Source organism: Telopea speciosissima, chromosome 2, assembly GCF_018873765.1.
Source record: "Telopea speciosissima isolate NSW1024214 ecotype Mountain lineage chromosome 2, Tspe_v1, whole genome shotgun sequence".
Classification (NCBI taxonomy): domain Eukaryota; kingdom Viridiplantae; phylum Streptophyta; class Magnoliopsida; order Proteales; family Proteaceae; genus Telopea; species Telopea speciosissima.
Genome location: NC_057917.1, coordinates 69,268,046 through 69,290,499, shown reverse-complemented (window position 1 = coordinate 69,290,499; position 22,454 = coordinate 69,268,046). Strand labels below are relative to the sequence as shown.

The 22,454-nt window shown below is 40.0% G+C and overlaps 2 protein-coding genes across 2 annotated transcripts; both read left to right on the top strand.

Annotated features, from left to right (window-relative positions):
* The first annotated feature begins 262 nt into the window (after positions 1-262).
* Positions 263-9,181, top strand: LOC122649651 (proton pump-interactor 1-like). The gene is made up of 7 exons (XM_043842885.1): positions 263-679; positions 853-1,047; positions 1,148-1,327; positions 1,504-1,698; positions 7,891-7,989; positions 8,080-8,595; positions 8,714-9,181. The coding sequence occupies exons 1-7, from the start codon at positions 311-313 to the stop codon at positions 9,026-9,028; spliced, it is 1,869 nt and encodes a 622-aa protein (XP_043698820.1). The 5' UTR covers positions 263-310; the 3' UTR covers positions 9,029-9,181.
* A 1,909-nt stretch (positions 9,182-11,090) lies between these two features.
* On the top strand, positions 11,091-22,031 carry LOC122652875 (monothiol glutaredoxin-S17). Its single transcript, XM_043846752.1, has 3 exons — positions 11,091-11,295; positions 11,528-11,602; positions 20,578-22,031. Exons 1-3 carry the CDS (start codon positions 11,125-11,127, stop codon positions 21,832-21,834), a joined length of 1,503 nt encoding a protein of 500 aa, XP_043702687.1. The 5' UTR covers positions 11,091-11,124; the 3' UTR covers positions 21,835-22,031.
* The last annotated feature ends 423 nt before the right edge of the window (positions 22,032-22,454 follow it).

Genomic DNA, 22,454 nt, shown 5'->3' with positions numbered 1-22,454 from the left:
ATGTCTTTCAAAGATGATTGAATTGCATTTTTTTATTTTTTTTCAATGTACTCTCTTATTCCGGTCCCTTGCTTTCGATTTCTCTGCTCTCTATTTTTTTTCCCTTTTCTGTTAGATACTGCAATATTGGTTTTTCTTCTCCATTTCTAGTTCAATGGATTTATTTTAGCTTTCTAAATCTAGGCGTGGTGGGTATGATATGCTTTCTTGGTATTGGATATCTTTTTCGTATTTAACTCGATATATTATTATACTTGCATCGTCAGGATCCGAGCCCCTTCCGCTCTGTTTTCCCTATTTGGTGGAGACCATGGGTGTGGAGGTAGCGGAAGCTGATTTCACACAGGCACCTGTGAAGGACGGATTTGGTATCTTGAATGAGAAAGATAGCACAAAACCCAATCAGATTGCAGGGCTGGACGAGCCAACCAAATCTGGTTCGCAAGGAACAGATGCGCCTGCTAAAGGATTGGGAGACTCTGATCCGGATGTCAACAACTTCCCCAAGGATGCTGTTGATGAATGGCCTGCCCCGAAGCAAATCTATTACTTTTATTTTGTCAAGTATCGGTCTTACGACGACCCAAAGCTGAAAGCCAAAATTGATCAGGCTGACAAGGAGGTTCAGAGAAAGAGTCAATCTCGTTTCCAGATTATTGAAGCACTGAAAGCCAAGAAGGTACATATATATCAGAAGTGGGATGGTGGGTTGCCCTTGTTTTTTACCATATATATCAGAAGCTGTATGTTTAATATCTTGGCATCTTAAAGTATACTTAGAAATGAAATACTGCTCACAAATGACCCTACGAGCTGGGTGTATAAATATTTCTTGTGTTTCTTTTTGAGCAGTCAGATCGAGCACAGGTGATAGCTCAGTTGAAACCTTTAACTCTTGAGGACAGGCAATACAGAATGATTATGGGTGAGAAGAGGAAGGAAATGGAACCTTTGCAGCAGGCACTAGGTAAACTGCGTAGTGCAAACAATGTTAACCGAGAGAGGGGCTTTGGTTTATGTTCATCTGAGGCCGAGCTTAATGAACTTGTAAGCTTATACTTAAATTACTGATATTACTGTTCAATCTTGTTCCCTGTTTTAGGCTATGTTAATTACTTATTGTCCTTCACTGTAATTTTCATTACAGATTCAGAGCATGCATTATCGGATGCAACATGACAGCCTCACTTTGGCTGAGGAGAAACAACTGATAAAAGAAATTAAACAGCTTGAGGGGACTAGGGAGAAAGTTATTGCTAATGCTGCTATGAAGGCAAAGATTGAGGATTCTCTGGGACAGAAGGAAGTTATCCAAGACCATGTCAAAGTAAGTTTATATGTTAATTCTAGATCCCTCATGCACTGGGTACACCCTTTTTAAATCTAATTTTAGATCTTTCCTTTCCCTTCTTTCCAAACTTCCATTGATTGATGTTTCTGTTATTGGGATTAGTCTAAGCTTAAATTTCACTAATGATTTCATGCATTATAATTTCATTGTAGCTCATTGGTGTTGATATGGATGGAGTAAGGAAGGAACAACAAGCAATTAGGGCAAAAATCAAGCATCTAGAGGATGAACTTAATGCAATTGACAATGAGATTAGTTCATTGCAAGAAGAACTGACCGCTGTGAATCATAAAAGGGATAAAGCATATGAAACCCTTGTTGAACTGCGAAAACAGCGTGATGAAGGGGTATGAAGACTTCCAACTTCTAGTTTCACACTTCTGCTTTATTATCTGGCTTAAAAGTTGCATTGTGTTTATTTTCTATTGTTGCATCATGTACGGCTTACAGACATTAAATACATATACGAAGTGTCCCATTTCCTAAACTTTTTCTTAACTTTTGAAGTAGTGGTCTATGTTGTGCAAATATCTGTTACACCCCTTGATGATTTAAAGTTGATTCCCTGGTATTTATCTCTATGTTTTTCCTATATTGTCTTATTTATTTGTTATAACCTAGTGTGGTTGATTGAGAAGAGAAACAAAAACTTCTCAGAACATAAATATGTTAACAATATAGAAATTATATTTATAGTGTAGCCACAGACCTAGATGTTTCCATAAAAGGGATAATGGAATTAATAGTTAAACATTTTATTTTACTAATAACGCCAAGAAAAAATAAATAAGAATATCAACCAAAACAATACGGAAGAAACATCGCTAATACAATTAAGTCTAACACTAATTAATACTATTAATTGTACAATGTAATTAGTAAACAGTTAATAAGGAAATTGAATACAATTTATGGCACAACATGGTAGTGCCCAATTAATGCAGGCAGACCTTAAAGTATCTTGAATCAATTTCCCCTATGCCTCAAAAAAAATTATCCACGAATTTTGAACTTTGAAATGAGGCAGCAACACTCCATCTGCAAGGTTCTTCCACTATCCATATTCAGAGAATTCTCTTGAAATATTTTTAGAGAATATGAAGTCTTTGAAGATGACTTCCAAGCTTTCCAAAGTAATCTTCTACCTTTCAAAGAAATTGCTCTATTCTGCAGATAATTTGTTGGTTCCTTACTCAATTGTCGAGGAATTGTAAAATGTCAATAGCCATTGATCACCAGATACTTTGGCTCTGACACCTGATGCAGGCAGAGACTGAGTCTGCATTTCCAGTTCATGAATTCCCTTGTTCCATCCTGCAACTTGAGTCAACTAGATTAGTTTTTACCAAAAAAAACTCTACAAGATTGCAGTCTCTCATTTGTACATTCCCTTCCCTCAGACCAAGTGGCCTAAACATTACCTGATTACATAAACACATTATAACTTATTTAATGGATTATGTAATTTATTCAGTCAATATTAGCAACTGCATTGCTCCTTCCATCCCCAAAGATAGTCCAGTTTGAGATTTTTCACCGTCCCAAAATATTTGTCCATTTTAAAAACCAAGATCTGAAGTTTTGTTGGATTCCCCATAATGCCCCTATTTAATCATCCATGCATTATTGTATTCACATGTCATAATTATTTTCCTTATAAATAAGCCAAAATAATAGGAGTAATGTTGGAAAAATGGTTTGAATTAGTGGATGATTAATGCATTAAAATCAATCTCCTTAAAATGTTGGTTTTTTCAACAAGACAAACTTTTTCGGACAGAGGGAGTTTAATATACTCGTTCTCTTAAACTTAACCCCTAATAAGATCCCTTTTTCTTGTCGTCAACGAACGTGAATAAACATCGTGGACAAAGGTTTTCAGCACTAGACGGGCAGGAGTAGTTTCCAGCACCATTGGCTATTTCTGCCACGTGGAGTGATGATTTGGTCAACTTTTAGTTGGATGAGGAATTCTCTTCATTTGCCCCATGCCAAATTTGGTGTCTGATCTCAAGTTCTCAACCATATGGCCCTTCCTGTATAAGACTCTTCCCTTTTTTCTTTGATGGTCCAAACTCCTCAATGCCAGTGACTTTTTCAGGCAAGTTTCAAAGAAACACATGACAGATATAGCCAACAAATGTCAAAAAGGAAAGCAATATATACTAGAGGACACCATCTTTTGAATTGTGTCATGGGTTGTTCTGCACTTGAGAAGTGAATTCAGGATTTAATTTCCTCTTGCAGATCAGGCTCAATGCTGAGCTTTAATGAGGAAATGGCAGCAGTTACTGATTGTTGCTGGAACAAGATACAGAATCAGTTAAATAGGCATTTAAGTAGTCTAATTGTTATTGTTCAGTGAATACATTCTGTAATAGGCTAAATATTGATGAAATTATTCTAGAAATTATTAATGTTCAATAATTATAACAAAGTGAATAATTCATAGAGGAAATGGTTGTCTGATTCCCCCCTCTTCCTGGAGGATATTTAATATACCATATGGAGCATGCAAATACATGTGGAAAGAGTTGCCTCTTGGGGTTGCAGTGAAGGGATTTGGAATTGCATGTTGTATTTGGTGCTTGTCCTGATGGAATCCTAGGGTTCAGGGATTAGGGTTTTGAGAGAGAGATTAATATTACGAAGAGCAGAAAGGTTGATTAGGGTTCAGTGACTGTACCATATACCATAGTTCTAAAACTCGCTGAGATCTTGGAAAACTCGAGAATCTCAACCTGGTCAAGACGAGTTCTCTTACGAGACCCAAATCTGCATGGTTTCGGTAAACTCGGCCGAAATTTCCGTGAAATCTCAAAAATCTCAATGAAATCTCGAAAATCTTGGATATCTCGACTTGCTTAAGAAGAAAATACTCTTGTTACCTCTCCATCTCTTCTGGAACAAATCGAAGAGGTTTTTTCTACCCAAAAAGAATAAAAATTGAAGAGGTTTTCAGGGCTACTTGCAAGATTTGTTCTCTAAGAAAAGAAAACTGAAGAAAATCACCCGAAATCTGTTCTCTGAGAAAAGCAAGGGAAATGGTGGAAGGGGACAAGAAATGTCGTAGCGGTGCCACTGGAGATCAGTTCTCTGATCCGTCATGTTTTTCAATCTAACAGATCATGAGCATCTACCTCTGCAATTTTGCAAACCCCCTTCGCCCCACCACCTTGAAGCCCCCACCCCATTCCAGTGCTACCGACCCCAACCCCCACCACTGCCCTTTCGGCCCCATCCTCGACCCCAGCCCTTGCATCTGCATACCACCCTTCCGCCCCAACCCTGCCCCTCCCCCCACAATTGCAACCCCTTTCCGCCTCCTCTCCTCTGACCCTGCTGATCTGTCGGAGCTTCTACTGCTGCTACATACCAAGAGAGAGAGAGAGAAACCTTCCCTTTCTCATTCACATGCAGTCCCCACCAGTTTAGAGTGTATATCCGAATCTCTGACAAGTTGTACGAGTCGAAGTAGTCATCAAGGGAACACTTCCAATCGTGGAACTGTTGTGGGTCATGTCAACCATTGATTCTTTCAAGTCCAGCTTCACCTTTTGAGAGTCATTAAACTGCCTTGGTGGTGCATCTCAATCAGAATGTGTACAAACATGATCTTCAAAGATAGCTTGAGGAGGTGCTGGCTTCTGTGCTGGCCTGTTTGTGACTCGTGGAGCATTGTTGGCCGTGGACTGCTGCTGTCCAATACTTTGAGGTGACATGGACTCCGTTTGTTGCTCCATTGTAGACATTCGATCTGTTAATTATCTAAGCAACTCAACAATATGGAAATTAGTGTCAAGGGCCTGGTTTGGGGTGCTGGAATTTCCCTCTTCCATGGCTTTGATACCAAAATAATGTGGGACTAAGGTCACTAACAACAAGCTAACAACCTAACCCAACACTAGGATCATTAAGACTGATAAACAGCAAGATAGACACTTGTTAACAGCAATAGAAAGACAATAAAGAGGCCTAACAGTAGGCTAACAATAGAAGTCTGTCGACACTTGATTAACCCATATATCAGATATAAGGTATTGTTATAAAAGACTAAGTAACAGTGAACAAAAGCAAGGTGAAAAACCCCATTGTTTGCAGGACCCAAAATAGTAGCTTAAGGTAACAGCAATAACCAACCCTAACCAACTTGATGGGGCTGTAACTCTAATCGAAGGTAAGGGCATGGGAGAGCTTCAACACTTCAAATTTATGACCATATCCCATGGTTAGATCAATAGCTATGACAATGGTTCAAAGTTAGAAACTATAGAACCAGAATTAGAAGGTTGTTATCTCTTCGGACAATGGTTGATAGTCATTGGATGGCTATGAACTCACTGTCGAAAGAGGCCAATGAACAGAGGATTAACATACTAGAAGATGGGTTAGAGTTAATGGTTGGATGTGAAGGAAAACACCATCAAAGGCTGTTGCCAGAAAGCCCAGAACAGAGTGTCGCAGGATATGATATTGCTTTCCAAGTTTCAGTTCCTTAAGGATGATTGAGAGAACATGCCATCAAGGTTTAAAGTATCGGTATCAGGTAAGGGTGTCAATCAGGCGGTTTGGTTCGGGTTTGATTCAGTTTTTTCAGTTTTAGTGTGAGTTTCAGGGAAACTGAACCAGTAAGGACTTTTCTGGTTTTGGTTCAGTTTGTGATATTGGTTTCAATTCAGCTTGGTTTTAAAAACCGGGTATAGACTGGTTTTTGGGTAGGGCCCGTAGGGATTAGGTAGGGTTTTTAGGGTTCGGGGATCGGTTGAAGTGTTCGGTTTGGTTTCAGTCCTATTGGTGGCCCGTCGGTTTAGCCCGAACTGAGCCGAAACCGAATGTTGCTCTAATCCGTAATATGAAGTCGAACTACTTGGTTTGGAATGGGCTCAATCGGGTCGGGTCGGGCCGTTTTGACCGGTTCGGTTTAGGTTTTGACACCCTTAGTATCGAGTATCGATCGGAATGGTGATTTTTAAGAGACGTATCGTATCGTAGCAAGGAGATGCAAGCTACGTTAAAGATACACGAAATGGTCAAGAAACGTATGGAAATGCTTAGGATATATGCAAAATATAGTTTTGAAGCATAAAACACTATAAATAAGTACTATATAAAATATATCATGCATAAAAAGGAGAATAAAGTATGACAAGACAAGTGCATTCAATTGATTATATATAAAGGATGAGGTTTCTTACATGTACTAAACTACTAATACCAAAAAAAAATTAGGTATCATATTGGCACCGTATCCTATCTATATACCTTAAATACGAAAGGATACTTTAAACCTTGCATGCCATAAGACTGCAACAGCACATTGAACACCCTCATAGTAGATCTCGGTTCCTCACAGTGACCCTTAATTGCAATGAAACAAATTAGAAACTAAGGAGAAGATGGTAGAGAAGAAAGACTGGGTATGACCAAGGCCTACCACCTATGGCCTTGGTTAGTCTCTCACTAACCTAAGGCATCTCACCTCCCTCAAGTGCATCACACAGCAACTTGGTATAAAAATCAACGCTTCATTAATCATCTAAATTGTGGGCGAGCTCTATGGTTCCATAGAACTTTATAATGTGCCGTAGGAATAAAATAAACAAGGAAACAAATAAAAAAGAAGTCACATGCATGGAATAAAAGGGACTTGTACAGAAAGTAAGTAATAAAAGAAAGATACCTAGCCATGTAGTAGAATCTAGCCTGAGATCACAAAATAGAAACTAACTAAATAACAGGTAGACTTTATAGAAAGAATCCTGCCTGATTACAATATATCAACTGAAAGATATTACTAAAGATAAGACAAAATAAGGTCCTAAAATATAGAAATCTGATCCACAAGATATTACAGATTCTAACAGGTGGGCCCACAAGAAGATCTCCCACTCAAACTGCATTTGCCTGACATTTTCCCTCCTGAAATTCAGGAATTTATTGGTCAACAGTCTTCTAACAAATCTCATGATTTGGCTGCTTGGCTGGACCAGAAATCAAATAGTAGGATCTGGTTTAGCCCAAGAACTGGTCCAAAAACAACCCAGGCCCACTGTAGGCTGCTCTTCTCTTCTTCTTCTTTGAACTACAACAATAATAAGCTGATTTTTAATAATCTGATTCATAGAAATCTGCTGCAAAATTTTATGGGCATTTATGAATTTCCAATAGAGAATAGTAAAACTATGTTTGATGTCATCCGACTTTGTTTATTGGTTGTCCTGTTGTTGTCATAGGCTAGACCTATTGAATGCTGGGCCCTGATTGTTCTCCAGCTTACTAATGTGTACTATTTCTACATTGTTTACCTTGTTGCCTTCAGGATGCATTTATGTTCATACTGGATATTTCCTTGTAATATTATATAATAATGACAGAAGACATTTTCAACTAACTTTGAATCAAGTATAAATGTCTGACTTCAACGTAATCTTATGTCTCTCTGCAAACAAAGAACTACATATTATTTAGTATGGTATTATATTACAAGCTTGCAAAGATGGGGGCTATTTTTAATATGCTTTTGTTTTTCTTTTCCTTAGAATGCAGTCTATTATCAAAATCGTTCACTTTTAAACAATGCTCGAGAACTTGCTGCAAAGAAGGATGTTGCTGCTCTGGAAGAACTATGTCACACAGAGGTTTGTTAGATTAGATAATATTCAGTTAATCTTCCCTGTCATCAAGATATTGTGTGCCTTTCACTCACCCGTTATCTATTCCATGATTAGGTTGAGAGATTTATATCCCTCTGGAGCAGTAGTAAAGCTTTTAGGGATGATTATGAGAAAAGGATCTTGCCGTCACTTGACAGCCGCCAGTTGAGCAGGGATGGGCGGATGAGGAATCCTGATGAGAAGCCATTGATTTCAGAAGCACCCATTCCTGCTGAACCTGAGACACTGGCTAAAGCTAGTGTAAAACGAACAAAAGAAGATCCTAAACCCTCTACACTAAATGATAGCATTTCCATTCAGAAGGTTAAGAAAGAAGACACTGATAAATTAAGAGAGTCAGAAAACACTGCAAAGGGTGTTGACCTCGAGGACAAGGGGATATCTGGGCTTGAAAAACCGAAGGTGCCTTCCACAGTCAATGTGATTGATGAGGCAAAGTTGAAGGAAATGAAGAGAGAGGAGGAGATAGCCAAAGCTAAGTCGGCTTTAGAGAGGAAGAAGAAGCTGGCAGAGAAGGCTGCTGCTAAAGCGGCAGTGAGAGCTGAGAAGGAAGCTGAGAAGAAGCTTAAGGAAAGTATCATTTTGATTTCCCCCTTTTTCTCTGTGGATTTATGAGCTTACTTGCATTATGCTTTGGATTGGATTGGAGATTCTGATGTAATTTGTATTTTCCTTTTGATGTTTTTAGGAGCGTGAAAAGAGAGCAAAGAAGAAAGCTACAGCATCTCAGCCTCCTTCCAATCCTGAGGAGAAGAATGAAGCAGCAGATACAGAGGCTGTTGAGGCAGAAAAGGCTGATGTGGAAGTTGAGCCTCCAGTCCCAACCAAGAGTAAAGAACTGAAGGAGAATACTATTAGGTACAGGAATCGACCAAAAGGTGAGGATTCTCGTCCCAAAATCATCCTCAAGCGGAAGAAGGCAACTCCTTACTGGGTATGGGCTGCTCCGGTGGCAGCTGTGGTTTTGTTGCTTTTGGCCCTTGGATACTACTATTTTCTCTGAAGAGAAAAGTGGACAAAGGAAACAGCTGAGTAGCAGAGGTATGGACCGATTTTCCAGTTGGCGAACTTTTAACTGGCTTGGTCTAGTAGAAATGAAGGTTTAGTTATTGTTGGTTCTTTACATCCCGGAAAGGATGGACTTAACTCATAATCTTGGTAAGCTCATAATGCAGTGTAGTGATATTGGAGGAGAGAGAGAGGGGGGGGGGTGTTGTGCTGCCAAAGCATATTTTTTGTGGTTTGGTTGGTTTAGTCTTAAACTCTTGGCTATTGTTTCATTGTATCAGCCACCATAAGAGGGCCCTCTGTTTTCCTTATAGTGGTAGGAAACAATGTTCATCTCAAAATTTATTTTTTCTCTAAACCAAGTTAAGCAAGCATTGATACAACAATGAGCTACAACAGTCTATCTCTAATAGCATTCATCTGAAGAAATATCTTATTGGAAACTTTTGAAGAGCTCAAGTGATTCGGAAGCCAATTGTCGACATCTTCATCGAGCTTCAACGACATTTCGATTCTGAAGACTATACAGGTTTCTAGACTTGGGATTTGCATAAGTTGACAAACGATAAACCTGACTCTTCCATAAGTAGTACTTGACCTTGAAATTATAATAGTTAATTATGTGCTTTAATTGAATATCTAAAGGCCATTGTCGTGGGAATCAAGTAAGTGCTACTCACTTGTATATATACCATAGTTTAAGAGAGCACATTTGTTTGTGCTTCATAAATCTCTACCTTCATAGAGGTTTTGCATTGGTGAGTTAAAAAACTCAAATCACTCATGTATTGAAAAGTGTAAGGGATTGATCACTCAAGAAAAGATTGAGTTGAGGTTGCAAACCCGTGAAAACAACTCTAAGTTTGTTTAAAGGGGAAGGTGGGGTGGAATTGTTGAGAAGATGAGAACCACATGTTGTTGAGATTTTGTTGAGATGGAAATGTTGAGATAAAGTTATTTTTTTCATTATCAATAAAGCAATTAATGTGTCCCCTGAGCTTTTGTAAATTTACCACCCAAACTAACCAAACAAGATTGGAGTGGAATTTTGAAATGCCACATCAGCATTTTTTCATCCCAATTCTCTCACCCCACCTAAGTCCCCTACTAAACAAACATGGCCTTAAGGTTTTGAGTGTGATCCTTACAAAAAACACTAGGGTTGACGTTGTGAACCCTCAAAAACAACTTAGCATCAGATTTTATTGGCATCATTGAAAGGTTAATGGAAATCCAATAATAGAAGTATGCTTGTTAACATGGTTTTAGTGCACGATATCGAAATGGGTATTGGCAACCTACAAAATTGATACGATATCGATACAGTATCGGCTTGGATCGATTGTATCAAACAAAATTATCCCTGAATTTTCTTAAAAATGAGTTTTCTGACCATTTTACCTTTTGTCTGTACTGTACTACCAATACGATATCGATGACTAGTAAAAGTGGTACGTATCTCTTGATATGAACGATACGATATCAATACTTAGAACCATGCTTGATAGTTGTAGTTCAAGAGAATCGAACCACTTTAAATTGTTTGTGTTCCTTTCGTTTGCAACTCCTATTGTTTCTTGGGTGTTATTTCATCGTACCCCAAAAGAATTGGGTTTGAGAAGGCATGCATGAATGAATTAGCATTGACTTCACTGCCTGCCCATTTGGAACTGGTTTGACTTTGATCCGGCTGGATGCTTCAGGCGACCGTGGTCTCCGTTTGATAGTTAAATTGGGACCCACAACCCCAAAAACTTAATTAGTGATCCCAAGACGTTGGATCAAGGCGGTGTAAATTCTTAAAGGAGAAAATCAATGGTCAGGATTGATTATATTCTCAGTTGCGGCCTAGGAATTGATTCGTGATAAACATCCAGCCGTCGATTTTGCAATCACCTAAAATCGATTAATCAAAATTAATTTTCCTAAAAATGAAAAATATATAAGACTCTCTCTTCTCTCCTCTTCTAAGTTCTACTACTGGGGGAGTGGCGGTTCTTCATTTTCTTTCGTTTCTCGAAGACCTCGACCTTCAATACTGCAAAGCAGTTCTTGCTTCTTCTTCTATTTTCGGAAGAGGAAATCTCGAACATGGATGGTACTGTGAAGGATCTGCAGTCAAAGAAGGACCTTGATGACATGGTCCGCCAAGGCTCACCAATTGTTCTCCTCTTTTGGGCATCTTGGTGTGAAGCGTCCAAGCACATGAACCAACTCTTCACCCATCTCGCCACCGATTTTCCCCATGCTCATTTCTTCAGGGTTTGTTCCCTTTCATCTCTCTAATTTCTTCCTTGACAAATTCTGATCTTATTTTCATTTGCTTCTCTTAACTGGGTTTGCATTTTTCAAATACTGTTTTCGTGTGGGTGTTAGGGTTATCCTTATTTTTTTCTTTTTTTCGGTGTGATTTTTCTATGATTACTTTGGCCATCATTTATCTATTCTAATGGATGATGTTCTCATTGCATTCAATTCGTGTTGTATTCTGCAGGTTGATGCCGAAGAACAACCAGAAATCTCTGAGGCCTATTCAGTTTCCGCAGTTCCTTACTTTGTCTTCTTCAAGGTCAGTTTAGCAACGGGCAACGCTATATTGGAAGAAATATTCATGCCCCCAACCCCCTCTTTAATAATTTTGTTTCTATCAAATTTATTTTACAATCCTGTTAAACACCGGGAGGCAAGGGGGCAAAGGGACATGATTGAGAGATGATTGCAATTTTCTACTTTTCAAAAGATAATGAAGGTAAACTTCAAGATATGCTTTCAGGTTTTGTTTCAAAGCAATAATTAACGTTTCATGTTGAGTCCTTGCCTTAAGTAATAACATTAAGGTAGTTCCACTTATAATGAAAAGCTTACTGATGATAGTTGTGGGTAGCCACCTCCCCGCCCCCTCCTCCAACCCAATCAAAGGTTGCGTACCATATATGTGTATTGGCATTTATGTTATATTAAGTGCCTGAAGATGTTCCATAAAGGAGCACATTTTGGGCATCTGCAGTCGACTATTCATGGGCATTCTAATATATAATACATAGTTGTCTATTTGTCATGGTATAGGCAACCTAAGTAGTTGGAGGGGGGCCTAGAGGCAAGGTGAAACCAGCAAGGCCGTTAAGGCGTCCAAGGAAACCAAGCTGCCCACCTAGGTGACCAAGGCGCCTGGATGCTTAGACGATGCCTTGACTACTATATTATAATATTCTGCATGGATGGCCTAAGATTTTCAACTTTAGTCTTTTCAAACACTGAAGGCATGAGGAGAAGTGTTCCACTGGCCTGAAAAGTGATACATTAATCTAGGGCGCATTTCCAGGACTTCCCTCCTTTTTGTTGTAGCATATAGATCTCCATTTACAAGACATTTTTTCCCCACAGTCCATACCGGAGCACAAGAAATTCCCGTCTATATACTCAAGCCTAGAAGCCACTCAGTGGGATCAAGAACTGGGACTTGAACTAGATGGGAAAATTGTTTAATGTGCTTTTTCCTTACTTGCTTTCAGGAAAAAGAAAAAAAAAAAAACCAACATGCTTTTGTTTAGGAGATTGACTGGCATGTGTTGGTTATACAAGGCTAGAAACGAAAAATATTTTGCAGCTTCTGTTGACATTGGCTGAAAAAATCATTGATAGTATCAAGTTTTTTATTGTAGAGAAGCAACTGTTTTGGTTCTACAATCGGATCCCAATTGGAGGAAGGTCTATGGCTTGTCCCTAATAGTGTTTCCAGATAGGAAGATGGAATGTCACCCATACTGTAACCCTCAACTAATGTAAGACTAGAACCTGAATAGGTCTAATCCCAGGCAGGATCAAATAGAACCCTCCAATAAACAAGAAATCATATGAGGGAAGTCAGGGAACCAAGAGAACAATGGGAACTCAAATGAGGGAACAATTTCCTTGGTTGAAGTAACAAATAAAAACCCACAAATTTGTAACCTGTTGAAGCAGCAATTTCGACAAAAAACGTGTCCTCTCATGAAGATCTTGCTCCTATGGTGATTTAGTTGCAGCCAAAGGTGGTGAAACCTTTGTTAATGGTTGTGGTGAAGCTTCCCTTGGCCTTCAGTGGTGAAACCAGGTCAATCCTTTTCCTTATCTTTTTGTGCTTTCCTGTTTGTTCTGCAACTAATACTCTGTCCAGCGAAGTCCAGCAATCATCCTTACTGTCATGAGATTCTATTCAGGTAATCACAGTACCCCCATTAATTTTTTATTGATTTACTGAGACTCTGCTTCAAGTTCTGATTTGTTTCCTGCTCAGTTGGAGTGTCTGCGATAGGTTATTGGGCAGCATCATAGTTGAATTTTCAGTCTTTGATTTCCCAAAATTTACCCATCATATTTTTTTTTTGTTTTGTTGGTGGGTGGGGGGGGGGGGGGGAGAGATTTTGAATATGTTGTTCTTCCCCCTATCTACTGCCTTTGACCCAAGTCTGAGATCCATCAGACGAATGGGTTGTGAGTTACTGTAGTTTTCCCTTAGTTGCTATTTTCTGTTTCTGTCTATTTCTCCCAATCTGCCCATTAGATGAATCTTGAACTTTAGGCATTCAACCAACTATATAGGACCTCCCCTCAACCTGACTTTGGACCCCATCTGAATTCTGGATCTGGAGTTATTCGAGTTCTCCTCTCACCTTCTATTTTCTATCCTTTACTTTCTAATTCTGTTCAAGGAGTTTTGTGCAGATGAGTCCGTTGGATCAGTCCCATTTAGTTTCCAGCCACACCTGATTGCTGGTTATCAAGTTATTTAATTTTTCATATTCTGTTCTGTTTAAGTTACTGTTCTGGTCACTGTGATTTTCTCCTGTAGTTTTGTAGTCCATTAATCTCTCGAAGTTAGTGCTCTTCATCAATGGGTATCAGAGCACATGGTTAACAGTGACCCACAAGCTAGTCCAATGAGCATGCAAGAATTTATAAATCATCCAGCCGACTTGGTTAGGTAATTCAACACTCGTATGGTTCTTGTGGAGCAAAGGATTAAAGACCCTACGGCTGAGTTTACTAGACCACCTAGAGCTAATGAAGAGACACAGTTACATTCCACTGCCAATAACGGCCAGCGGAGGGGATCTCAAAGAACCCTTACACCGATGCATAATTTTGAGGACCACGACCACACTTATTTTGATGCAGGGCCGCCACATCGCCTAAATGATAATTCTCATAAGGTGTACTTGAAGCTGAAGGAGTAAAACGGCAAGCACGATCCACAGGTATTCTATGATTGGCTTTCATGTTTAGATGACTACTTTGATTGGTATGAATTGTCAGAGCCAAAGAAGATGAAGCTTGCACGGACTAAATTAGGAGGCTCGGCCCGAGAGTGGTGGAACCACTATGAGAGGAAGCTACATCAGAGGGGGGACATCCCCTAGCACTTGGCTTGAAATGAAGGACGAATTGAAGGGTGAATATCTTCCATCCACTTACAAAGCACGCCTACATGAGACATGACCAGCTCAGCTCAACTCATTGCGGCAAGGAGCTCTATTAGTGGCTGAGTATATGCAGCAGTTTGACGCACTTGTATCATGTACTGGATTAAATGAAGATGATGATCAGATGCTGTCCCTTTTTAAATTGTGACTGAGAACAGAGATCCGGAAGGAGATGGGCGTGATAGATATCTATGACTTTCAGGACTGTTTCTAGAAGATGCCTTATGTGTAGCAGATCTATTGAGAGTTTCCATGACGAGATTTGGCCCTCAAGTAGGGGAGAACAGGAAGACTATGGCAGTGACCAGATCCACAAGTTGACTAGCCCCCACCCCTACACCCTCCCATTTTGACAACAAGGGTATAGCCCCAATGGCTAGTAGTAGCAAGACTCAATGCTTTCATTGTCTGGAGTATGGCCATGTAGCCAAGTTTTGCCCCCTTGGGACAGAAGCTTAACGCTGTACTAGAAGGGATTAATAATGATGATGATGAGGGAGATGTGACAGATCCTATTCAGTTGTAGGATGATGAGCTACCAGTTGTTTGTTATGAGGGGGTAGATGATGATGATGTGTATGGCATAGATATGGTCAGCCGTGTTTAGTAAGCGGAGACCCAAAGAGAGGATTGGTGTCAGCATTGCATATTCTATACCCGTATGGGCGCTGGAGATTCTCCCACTCAGGTTATTGTTGACAGTGGCAGTTGCGTAAATGTGGTTTCAAAGACCTTTACTGACAAGGCTAAGATTCTCCCATTTAGGTTATTGTTCCCTCACTAACTATTGGAGCCCATAGGGCAAGTTGATGGAAATTATAGAGTCCATGATCATACTACCATACATTTTCGGGCTCATTATAAATTTTCTGGAACTCTAGCTCGGATTAAAAACAGAACACAGTAGAATAATGTTATGAACATTGTCTGTGCAATAACATGGATCCAGAGCATGTAGGCAATTTCTCATCCTAATCGACAACATTTCCTGAACTATATTTTACCAATATGAAGCAGAATGAGGTTATAGAACTAGTGAAGATCTGTACTCATTAGACTCTGGAGCAAAGCTTTGATTGACACGGCATCAACCATTTGATGCACTCATCTGCTCTAAGATTTCGAAGGACATGTGATGCAGTATCACTTGACTAGTGGACCAGCATGATAGGCTTTCAAGACCCGAAGACAGAACCGATCCAATGGTTTTTGGTCCAACAAGGTTGAAGTAGTTATTTTAGTTATGTATTAGTTTATTTATTTCTGTCTTTTATTTGTTTAAGTTGCATACGTAAGATTAGTTTCAGTTTCATAGTCTAACTAGAAGTCTTGTTATTTCTCTCTTTAAATACTTGTATGTAACCGAACATTGGAGACAGTGCATTGAATAGAAGTTTATTGGGTTTTGCTCCGTGAGAGTGTGTGATTGTGTGAACTCTTTCCCCTGCCCTGCTACTCTGAAATCCTATCTCAGGGTTTTCCCTTCTCCTATCTGAGCGCCTCCCCCCCAACCAATTTGGTATCAGAGCCGAAGGATCCATCTCCTTCCCCATCAACCTTTTTCATTCTCTTCCCTGCCAATCTCTCTCATCTCATTCTACTTCTTCTCTAATCTCTTTTTACCCGTTGCCATTCTGCTGTATATACCAGCAGTTTTAAAAAATAAATAAAAAATTCGACTCTGTCTAGAACAGAGCAGTCGAATCAACACCCAACACCCCCCTGCATTATCACCCGCCAGCCCCATCCCTTTGTTCTCCCGCTGAAACCCTACCCCAACCCCATCCTATCGACTTCTACTGAAAACCCCTCTCCTTTATTCAAACCCCTTTGATTCCACTCTCTTAATAAGAAACCCAACCCACTGCCTTACTGAACCAGCCCCACCCTTCGATTCCACTGCCAGCCAAACCCCCACCGCGTTCTCTTTTACTCCAGTACTTCCCCCTCCCCCTTCGCCCCTGTGTTCCACCAGCAACAACTCATCAAAAAAAAGAGAGAGAGAGAGAGAGAGAGAGAGAGAGACTGAACCAAAAAAGACAAAGACAAAAGAACAATCGGACATACCTGGTCCATCCTCGCCTTGCGTCGCATCGCAGCCCCTTGCACCTGCAGTTCTCCTTATCGAACTTCAAGTCCCAGAACTCCCCCAACCGCTGTAGGAGTCGATCTCTTCCAGCCTCATTCTCAAAGTCGGAACTCTTCCAGCTCCATTCTCGCCCTCCAGAGGTCGAATACGACCCAGGTCCCACCAACGAGAGATAAGTTCTATTTTTAAAACCCAATTATTTCCATATTATCTTCATCCTTGCATCGTATTTTATTTTAAGTCTTAATTTTTGTCTTCTAGAATTGCCCTCTCTTTCTATCATTGTTCTATTCTTTTTTTACTTATTTCTAAGATTACCCTCTCCTCCTTGATACGTTATATCCTTGTGTTTCTATTTGAACTCCAATATTACTATATGGCCATCCTTTTATAGAGTTCAACTTAATTACAGTTTTGCCTTTCCTCTTATAACCTTAAAATATTTACTGCTTTCTCATTCAACCTTTGTCTTGAGTGTTTTTCCTGCTTACTTTCACCATGGTGGTCAACAATGAGATTCTCCAACAGCTCAACTCATACAAAGATGAAACTGAGACAAAAGTTGATACCCTCATTGAATGTGTCGATACCCTTACTGCAACTGTCAATTCCCTCCATATTATGATGACAACCATGCAAGCTTCTATTGACCGATTGATGGTTTCAAATAAAGGAAAGAGTCTCATGCTATCTGTGGATTTTTCCAACTCCGTCCCAAAGGACTCGTCTCATGATACGCCACCACCGCCACCATCCCCACCTTATGGAGTTGGTCAATATGATGATCATGGAACTGAAAGAGCAGCAAAGCTAGACGTCCTTGATTTTTATGGGGATAATAATCCAGAACAATACCTTGATTGGATTCACAGTTTGGAGAGCTTTTTCAGATGATAAGATTTGATTGAGGCTAAGAGAGTTTTATTTGTAGGGGCTAAACTGAAAGGCATAGCTTGAGTCTGGTGGATCAAGCAACAACAACAACAACAGCAACAGAATCGCACCTGAGGTATTGTGTTTGTCACTACTTGGGTTGAGATGAGTGAAGCTAAGAACCGAAGATTTTTGCCTACAGACTACAAGCAGCAGATGCACCTCAGGTTTGCACAGTTGAAACAGGAAAACCTAACTGTTGAAGAATTTGTTGCTAGATTCTATTATTACACCACTCGATCTGATTTTGATTGGGATGAAGAAGTATTGGTGGCCTAGTTCCGCAATGGTTGACACCTTCATATTAGTATTGCACTCGTATCCATTATCCAATCGACTGCCTACAATGGGAGATGTTGTACAAGTTGCATATCCGGCAGAATAAAGTCTGAAACGGCCTTACACTCGAAGGAATTTTTCAGACACTTTTCCTAGGGGTAACAATTACAGTCAGCAACAATCTTCCCCCGGGGAAAAGTCATTCAGCAAACCACAGGTTATTGAATCATCTAAGGCATCTTAACAGCCTAACTGGCCATATTCTCCACCTTGGCTTGATTATGATATGGTATCTTCATGCCCTAGCAGACCATATTCTCCACCTTGACGTGGTTTCGACAGACCTCCTATGATGCCGAAGGCTGCCCATCAGTGTTTCACGTGTAAAGGATATGGATATTTCAATGTTTAGTGTCCCAACCTCTTGGTAGTTTATGTTGATAAGGACTCTTTTATACCTTGTGGTCCAAAAGAGCACTTTGGTGTTGAGACAGTTGATTTAGCGCCAGAGCATGAACCAGATGAAGTCAACGACAATGAAAGTGATGAGGATGAAGATTGGCGCGACAACAGTATCTTTTAGACCTATGTAAAGTGCAATGGCCAATTATGTAGTCTAGTAATCGATGGAGGTAGTTACACTAATGTTGTCTCTGAAGACGTCGTTCGTAAACTGGGATTGCAGTTAGATCCACATCCAACTCCCTACAAAGTCGCATGGATGAATAATACTAATCTCAGGTTATAGATAAGTATTTACTCACCTACTGTATTGGTGGATTCATGGATACAGTACGGTGTGATGTCCTCCTACTGAAAGTATGTCATATTCTTCTTGGTCGACCGTGGTTGTTTGATAAGAAGGCATGACATTGCGGGTATGCGAATGCCTACTCTTTCAAGCACAGCAAAAAAACCATAAAGTTTTTTCCCGCTAAGGATCTCGTTGACATTAAACTTAAGAAAGTAGTAGGATCGTTTCTCCTGTAGCGTGTTACTTCAGACGGCCTCGTTGGTCCTTTTCCAAACTCGACAGAGTTGAGTTCTTTTCAGAGGAGGAGAATTGATGAAGTATCACTTGATTGGTTGGACTAGCAGGATAGGCTTTGGAGACCCAAACCCAAACCGAACCTGTTCAATGGTTTTTGGTCCAACAAGGGTTGGAAGTAGTTATTTTAGTTATCTAGTAGTTTATTATTTGTTTTTTATTTGTTTGAGTTGCATACATAGGATTAGTGTCAGTTTCATAGTCTAACTAGGAGACTTATTATTTCTCTCTTTAAATACTTGCATGTAACCCAACATTGGAGAGTCGGAGACAGTGAATTGAATAGAAGTTTATTAGGTTTTGCTTCGTGAGAGTGTGTGATTGTGTAAACTCGAACTCTTTCCCCTTTCCTACAACTCTAAAATCCTATCTTAGGGTTTTCCCTTCTCCTATCCGGGCTCCCACTACCATGCTAAGTAGCAAGACCCATAACAGGTATCCTACAAGCTACTGTATGGTAGACGGATATAAAAATCCTGCATGGCCCACCTTGCTGGATATTTTTGGCCCAGTTGGTATTAGCAACGATGACTTGTCATCCCCCGATGTGCTCCATAGTGTTTGAGTATCCAAGAAGCTGGTATCTTCAATCTTTTTGTCTTGTCATCAAGAATCTTTAGGCTTTTTTCCCATCATCACATGTTTTTTGTTTGGTCCACAAGCTTCACCAATAATGATTAAAGATTTTGTACAACTCGGTGTATTATTATGGCATGCTCCACAAGTTTGCTTTACTTTGCCTTGTCACGTGTCATTTATTTACTTTTGTCATGTAGGTGTGTTTATATCTTATCTAGCTTTTTTACTTTAGTCATATCAAGTCTTACGTTCTGGAAGTAATTTTGCATGTATACTCGAAAATGTGCAAGACAATGACAACTTTGATAATGGCATAATGATAAGTCACCTTCAATTTATTTGAAAACATTTTTTTACCCTTGGACTTAAAGAATTTTTGGGAATAAGACAAGGGGCAATCAAAAGAAGGTTACAAATTCTAAATACACCTATATCTTATCTAGCTTTTTTACTTTAGTCATATCAAGTCCACAAGCTTTATCTATAACTGTGAGACTTTGATAAGTCGGTTGATTTGTAACATGTTAAGACATGTAATAATTTGGAGTCTGATCCAACGTCTCTTAATAGGTGTTGTGTTTCATTGGGGGCATAACCAGGGGAGAAATGCCCTGACATCCACAGATCCATGTCTAAGAGTCTTGAGTTTTCTATCTCCTTTCTTCTTATCCTTTTTGGTTCTTCTTCTTTCATATGTAAACAGAAAAGAAAAAGCAAGAAAAGTTTCAGTTAGTTAATTTGTTCATTATTGTGTTAATCCTGGCTGCAATCGATCTCTTGCTGGTTTCCCTGGTTCGAGGTCGACTTTGCATTACTAAGGTTTCAAAATTCCATATTGTGTCTAATATTTCTCATTTTATGTGCAATCAGTTATCTAATTTATTTGTTTGGTGCTCTTGATGATAGTATTAAATATTCTGTTGATGGGAACTTGGGTATCGTATATATGATAGTTTTGTTTTGTAAGCCAGCATTCAAATATTGATGACCGATATACAACTGTGACTCAGCTGGGTCAGTAGACTCGGCAATTTTATGATGAAAGTCAGCCAAGTTCGTCAACTGCTTATTGAATTCTGTCATCTTGGCCTTCTGAAAGGTTTTATTTTCACTCTGATCCCTCCTAAGGTATCTTTCTCTGCATGTTTTGTCAGGAAGGTAAGAGCATTGATACATTAGAGGGTGCAAATCCATCTAGTCTGGCCAACAAAGTTGCTAAAGTTGCAGGGTCCACCAATGTTGGAGAAGTAGCTGCTGCCCCTGCCAGCCTTGGGATGGTTGCAGGACCTGCTGTCCTTGAAACAGTCAAAGTGTTTGCCAAGGAAAATGGTTCTTCCCAAAAGGAAAGTTCATCAACGTCAGGCCTCAGTGATACACTTAAAAAGCGCCTGCAAGAGCTTGTGCATTCACACCTGGTTATGCTTTTCATGAAAGGAAACCCTGAAGAGCCCAGGTGCGGGTTTAGTCGGAAGGTTGTTGAAATTTTGAAGGAGGAGGGGGTCAAATTTGGGAGCTTTGACATTCTAACAGATAATGAACTGCGTGAGGGATTGAAGAAATTCTCCAACTGGCCAACCTTTCCGCAGCTCTACTGCAAGGGATTGCTTCTTGGGGGCTGTGACATAGTAATTGCAATGCATGAGAGTGGTGAATTGAAAGAAGTTTTTGGAGACCAAGGGGTTCTTGCAGCAGGTCCTGATGAGGCAAAAAAGACTGGAACAGGAAATATTTATTCAACTAATTCCTTGCAATGCAGTGGTGTCTCAGACTCCACTGGCTTGAGTACGGCCTTGACCTCTCGACTGGAGAGCCTCACAAATTCAAGCCCTGTCATGTTATTTATGAAGGGGAAACCGGAAGAACCCAGGTGTGGTTTCAGCAGCAAGGTTGTTGAGATTCTTCGGCAGGAAAAGGTGGACTTTGAGAGCTTTGACATCCTTACTGATGATGAAGTACGACAAGGGCTGAAGGTTTACTCTAACTGGTCGAGCTACCCTCAACTCTATATAGGAGGTGAACTGATTGGGGGATCCGATATTGTGTTAGAAATGCAGAAGAGTGGGGAGCTCATGAGGGTATTAGCTGAGAAAGGTGTCACTAATAAAGAGCCCCTTGAGGACCGGTTGAAGAAACTATTCTCTTCTTCTCCAGTGATGCTCTTCATGAAGGGTACACCTGATGCTCCACGCTGTGGTTTCAGCTCTACAGTAGTGAATGCCTTAAGGGAGGAGAGCGTTGGTTTTGGGTCCTTTGACATCTTAACTGATGAGGAAGTGAGGCAGGGCTTGAAGACCTTTTCAAACTGGCCTACTTTTCCTCAGCTTTACTACAAAGGCGAGTTAATTGGAGGCTGTGATATTGTACTGGAACTGCATAGCAGTGGTGAGCTCAAATCTACACTCTCTGAGTAGGCCTGTTATCTACTCTTGACTCGATACCGTTCAAATAACATGATGGCAGCTTTCAGTTTATGTTTAAGGAAGAGATGTGTCTTTAATGATATTATACATGCACTGTGCGTCTTGGTTCATCTTAACTGACTTTATCCTGTGATTTGAGCTCTAATGTTCGTAAAGTGGAATAGTCAGTTTAGTATGTCATCATTTAACAGATGGTTGTGATCATAAAAACTTCAAAATTTTGTCGTGGGAGACATAATCTTCCCACTATATAAACCTCTTATTATGGTTGTTTTCAGTCTTGACCACTGACTTGGCCAATGACAGCTCCAAACCTGGATTAGTTTCTTGTGTTGGCCATTTCATGTATTCAATGAAGGTGGACAGATACGAACTTGGATCGACGTTGAATGTATTTGAAGGTGTTCCAGTTTTCACGGAAGGTTGGGAACTCTCTGTATTCCTTATTTCTTAGCCTGATTCTTGTCAGTCTCAACTCTGCAAGTGGTTTCAGACTAGACTGATTACTTATTTTAAAGTGGGGTGAAGAAAAAAAGGAGAATTCTATCATTTGTCTACTGTGACTCCACTCTTCCTGTTCTCCTACCAAACTCCCCAATACACTCCAGGGC